The following is a 6000-nucleotide window of genomic DNA, read 5'->3' on the forward strand; positions in this document are numbered from 1 at the left end:
TACCACCATGCACAACTCACATCCTTCTGCATTTTAGGGCCTAAACAACTCAAAGCCTCTTTTGCTCTACTCTCCTATCACCTTCTTGGACTCATCCCCTTTTCTCTCTCCACTTCTGGCACGTGAAAAATTACCTTAAAAATAGAATTTTTTTCTATTAAACTTTATACATTTGTCAAGTAAAATCCAAACTTACACCACAGTTCAACAAATGCATTAAAATGACAAGCATTTATGTGCTGAACTTACCTGTTTTTTGTCGGTGCACAGTGAAGTGGGAGGATCCACTGTCATACAGTCATCGAGAATATCCTCAACTCCATCCTCCTCCATGTGCCCCTCCTCTTCATCTTCTTCCTCCTCCTCCTCCTCAACATCCCCTCCATCAACTTCCTCCTCAGATGAGTTGTCCCCATCTGTTAGCTGGTGAGAGGATAGAGCTGGAATGTCCAGAGGGAGGTCAGGTGGGGCATCCTCATGGGGTGTGTCTGTCCCCAAACAACCACCCATCAAGCCACTGTTACAGCTACGCTCATTTCTGCCACAACCAACACTGTGGTACACTTCCCCAGTGCTGATCTTCATCTCAGGTGCAGTGTTTACCAAGTCATCACTGCTCATGATAGCCTCCTCAACAATATCACCATTCTCCTCCTCCTCCTCTTCATCTCCCTGTTCATTATTCTCCATTACTGGTATACCATCTACACTAGTTCCTTCACCCTCCTTTTCCTCCCCCTCCTCATCTTCATCAAGGCAACACTCACAACAGTCACTACGGTCTTCTTCCGGAACACTAAGTGTAACCTTTTCTTTCCTCTTATCACCTTCATCCTCTCTTCTCTCTTCATTGCACTGCTTTTTAACTTCCTCTTTAGATCGCAAATCACTTTTGCATTGAGCACTACGAGAGGTATTGGAGTGTTCTGCAATACGTAACTGATCCACAGCACCAGAATGACTCTGATCCCTAAGACTGATTCGGTTAGGTTTCAAAACTTGACTTGAGGCACAGTTGGCACTATCCCCTTGTGCCTCAGGGGCGGTCTCCTCTGACTTACCAACCTCTCGATGTCGAATGTCAAGGGATGTACGCCTAAGGCTACGGCGTGAAGCAGTGTTTCTGGTGTATGGAGCTCCACCTGGGATGCTGCACACCAGCAACCCACGATTCTGCTCAATAAGATTTCGGCCAATCCCTGGGACAAGGAGCAGGTCATCCACACTCCTGAACTCTACCACAGACTGTTGACAGAAGTAGACACATTCCATTAGTTTCACACTAACCATTCGAATTGTCTATCTCTAAGACTGTTGTGTTCATCAAGTCATATTACTGTGCTAATGAATCTATAAAACTATAATCACAGAGTCAATGACTGTACTCATGGAATCAAATTATTGTACTTGAAGTGGCTCAGCTACATAACTTACGAGGTCAAATCGTTATCACTGAATGTTGCATAACTATACTCAGAATGAGAACACTATAAATCAGGGATAGTCACCAAACCATTGGGGTTGTCATATGGGTCAGAAAAGCCATTTATGTTACAAGTTTAAGCCATCATGTTCAAGTGATTAATGTGAATTCATGAAGTCCTCCTAAATAACATGAGGTATGCATTGTAATTACATTGGTTTAAACACAGCCCATTATTTGAAAAGTTTACTCTTTTGCTATCCCTATAGAATTATCCATCTATCAATTTTCAAATCCTATTCCTATTCAAATGGGCTGAATCAAGTGCATAAAGCTGTGTATCATTTGTGGGAATGAACTTTACAGAACTGGAATCCTAATCAAAACCTTATTGGCTTGTATGAGAAAAGGATATCCAATACCCTGGGTTAAACTTCCTTCTCTGCTATCCTTCATGATATAACCATGCAACATCATCATTTACAAAACGTATTTTGTTTATGTATCAAACAGTTTGAGGACTAGTGGACTACTGTGAGGAATATCTGACATATTTCATAACCATTTAACATCTGAAAAGAATAATCAGTAATCTATGACTTATCACAGCTCATTCAACATCAATCTTCAGATTCTTTAGATTACTTCATTAACAAATGTTAAAATAGTAGCAAGCTTTATTTTCTTCAATTTCAAATGCAATCAGAACATGGGATCGGAAAATATGCATTCAAGAAGAACATACTTGGAAATTAGATTTCTATGAGATCCTTTAGAATGCTGGTATATAACTCACAGTAAAACCAGTAACTTTAACCCCTGTGGACCCTTATATCTCCAAGTAATTTGGTTAATTCTGATATAATGTACATCAACAAAGAGTATTCAGACATACAGTTAACAAGAATATCTATATCACCTATAAAATAAAAAATTAACAAAAAATATGGCTAAGCACATAACTGATATAATGAACTATGAAATTCCAACTGTGCTCAAGTCTCACCTGTCTAGAGTACTTTTACTCACATTGCGAATGGTGACAATGGCCTCAGCCTTGGCTCGGCCAACACCCACCAGGGTCTCCAAATCCTCCACTGTAGCAACATTGATGTCAACCACTCGATCACCCATCATAACATCATTCTGAAATACAATGTTAATGAACTAAAAATCCTAATGCACTTGATTAAATTCCAAGTTCAGTATGTATTTACCTAGGAATACCTTATATAACTATAATGCATTCGTCCATTCATGCCTAACATGACCAGTAATGCATTCACATGGCCATGCCTTACAGAACCTATGATTCATTCACCCAGTCATGACATTTGACAATTGATGCATTCACCCAGTCATGACATTTGACAATTGATGCATTCACCCAGTCATGACATTTGACAATTGATGCATTCACCCAGTCTGGAGCTCACTTCTGTGCATTCTTTCACACATTCACAACTACTACTTCAGTGGTATTGTTAACCCTTCCTTGGCTCTTGCCCTTACACTAACCTCTGACTTTACCCTTGCAACATTCCCAACTCATTCTTCCCCTTTATCCTTGAGCTTTGTTTCACAAAGGGATATAACATCCAAGCTTCTTTCCTTAAAAATACAACCAATTACTCCCTTCTTCTCATCTTGATTACATTCAAATATCCTAGCATGAACCTGGGGAATGCATGACTGCATCCTGTGTTGTCTGTTTGTTGACATTCACTGCCAAGTTGGTGGTGCATTTTCATGAGCGTGACTAGCATAATTCAGTTACAATAATGAATATTAAGTTAAATTGTAACTGCTAGGCGGTTAGGTGTGGTTTTCGTTTGTTCTAAAGATTTACGGGTATGCATTAATGGATCTGAAGAAATCATATGACAGGGTTGATAGAGATCCTTTGTGGATGATAATGGAGTTGTATTCATTAAGAAACGGGGTGACTTCACTGTTAAGTCGTAATTAGGATTTTCAAAGCATGTTTAGATCATGGTGAGATGCTGAGGATTGGTGGGAAGCATGTATAGTGTCACTGTATAAAGGCAAGGGGGACAAAGGTGTCACTTATTGTTTGCTGATGACACAGCACTGGTGGCACATTCAAGTAAGAAACTGCAAAAGTTAGTGTATAAATCTGGAAGTGTGTGTGTACGAAAGGAAAAGTTGAGAGTAAATGTGAATAAAAGCAAGATTATCAGATTAAGCTATGCAATGAGTAGGTTAGTTGGCATGTGAGTTTGAAAGAAGAAAACTTGGAGGAAGTGATGTGTTTTATGGACATGGCAACAAATAGAGCCATGAGAACAGAAGTGAGTCACATGGTGAGTGAGGGGTCAAAGGTCTTAGAAGCACTGAGAAACATGTGAAAAGAGAAGGAACTATCTGATAAGGCAGATATGTTTGAAGGTATAGATATCAGTCCAGACAGCGTTGTATCAATGCAAGGCATGGGCAATATATGAGAAAGTAGAGGGTGAATGAGTTGGAAATCATAGTTTAAGGTTGACATTAGATACGAAATGGGGTAATCTCATCAGCAGGAATGGGGTATGAGAAAAGTGTGGTTGAGAGAGCCAAAAGTGTGCTATGATTTGGACATATAGATAAAATGAGTGAGGAAAGGTTAACAGAGGACATTTGTGTCTGAAGTGGAAGGGACAATGAGAAGGGGAGACTGAACTACAAATGAAATGATGGAGTGAAGAAGGTGAACTCAGAGCCTGAACATGCACGAAGGTGAAGGGTGTGCATGGGAGTGAACTTGTGATGTGGCATACAAGGGTAATGTTCTGTCAATGAACTGAACCAGAGAATAAGAGGCAGCCAAAGCAAACCGTGGATGGGTCTGTAGTGCCTCGTTTGTGGATAGGGGGCTGTGCTTTTTCTGCAGTACACATCATTACTAGAGAGTAGATGTGAGAGAACGGAGCTGCCTCTTAGTTTGTTCCTGGCACTACCACACTCATGTGGGAAACTGTGGTGTGAAAGAAAAAAAATTCTACTCGCACCAACTACAAGGAAGGTTTGTATAAGTTCTGATAATCTACAAGTGCATACTTAATTCTAAATTACTTCACCTTATATCATCCCTGCTATACATAAACATTTAATATAATATTCTGCAAAATATTGGTAATACTCCAAAGCATGTTCCTCAGGTATTACTGTAGTAACACCCTACAGGAAGGACTTCAAACAAAAGTGGCCATTTCCCTAAACTAGTATGGAAGCAGAGCTGAAATATACATTGCTTGGGGGGGAGGAAAATGATGCCAACTGTGAAGTCTTCATGAGGAATTCACGTGATCTATATATACCACCTCTACCAAGTATAAGGGAGTCTCATGATATGCATTTCATCCAAATCCCCAAGGTTATTCCTGTGGTTCCCCTGAGCTGGAACTTTTCTTCCTCATAGTCCAACACTAAATACTCATTAATATTCTCATTCACAACCCTCGTCCCTGGTTATGTCATTACACTTCCTGTCTCGTACATACGACTGCCTATAACCACAAAATTCACTACCACACGGCTGCTAACCTCCATACTCCCTTGAAATACCTTCCCATCTTTTAGCATAAAGGTGTAAAAATTCCCAAAAGAGAGAGAGAGAGAGGCAGGAGGTCCTTAAACCTACAAAACACACACGTCAGGAGCCTCACCTGCAGCAGATCCTCAAATGTGTCCTAAGACGAGAAGGACCAGCAGAGAGGAGTTGGGCGGCGCGTGTGGGGCAAGGCGGCCCCTGCACCCGGAGATCACCGTCATCACCAGCCTGGCTAGCCCCCCTCACCAGCTACAACCACACAACCCTCCCAAGACCTCACAACCCCTCTGGGCGCTCGCTCCCCCCTCTCCTCCTCCGACACACTAGCTCCAGCAAGGTTAACCCTCTAGCCCAACTTTTCTCTCCTGCCCCTGGCAGCGGCGCACAACCTCTAGGCACACATAGGGGGACACATCGGCAGCACGTAATGACGGGCTGTGAGCTCTTGCCCTCACTACCTGTCCTCCGGGGGACGGGAATTGGCACGAGAAGATAAGTGTGAGCAGATCGCCTAGTAAGAGCAATCACAACAAAGACGCCATCTTGGATTTCCGGTTACCGTCGAGAGCCTGACTCTGGCGGGAGACTCAAATAAAATTTTCAATCACATTTAAATGTTCTTTTCTCTCATATGGTCATGTCCATGTGGATTTGATTTTGAATGAAGGCGATTTTGAGGGACTTTCATCGTGATGTGATGAGATTTCCAGCGCCTGGTGCAATTCTGAGCTATGCTACTCCTGTCAGTGAATGATTGTAGTTCAGATATTATTAAATTTCATGAAGTTTAATGATGATGATAACAAGAATCACTACATTATCAGGAACTTCATGAATATTTTGAGTAAAAGATACAACATTGTACTATAATGAGAACATTCTTTGTTAATATATTCATTGGTCACTTTTTTTTTTAGATCTCCAGAAACTCCTCATTTAACAAATAAACTTTCACATTAAAAAACATTATTACACACAGAAGAATGAAGACAATGAATATCATATAACACTTTAGGCTTTATCA

General features: G+C 41.0%; 1 protein-coding gene across 2 annotated transcripts in view; it reads right to left on the bottom strand.

Moving 5' to 3' along the window:
* Positions 1-5532, bottom strand: part of LOC139754890 (F-box/WD repeat-containing protein 7-like) — a 28110-nt gene extending 22578 nt beyond the window's left edge. Inside the window, exons 1-3 of one of the 2 annotated variants that reach the window (XM_071672718.1) lie at positions 5092-5532; positions 2453-2569; positions 250-1245 (exon numbers count right to left, since the gene is read on the bottom strand). In XM_071672718.1, coding sequence (XP_071528819.1) covers positions 250-1245; positions 2453-2560 — 1104 coding nt within the window. In that variant the 5' untranslated portion in view covers positions 2561-2569; positions 5092-5532. The remainder of the gene's footprint in view (positions 1-249; positions 1246-2452; positions 2570-5091) is intronic. The other variant, XM_071672725.1, reaches the window with a different exon arrangement.
* Positions 5533-6000: the final 468 nt, after the last annotated feature.

This window comes from Panulirus ornatus, chromosome 2 (genome assembly GCF_036320965.1).
Source record: "Panulirus ornatus isolate Po-2019 chromosome 2, ASM3632096v1, whole genome shotgun sequence".
Lineage (NCBI taxonomy): Eukaryota > Metazoa > Arthropoda > Malacostraca > Decapoda > Palinuridae > Panulirus > Panulirus ornatus.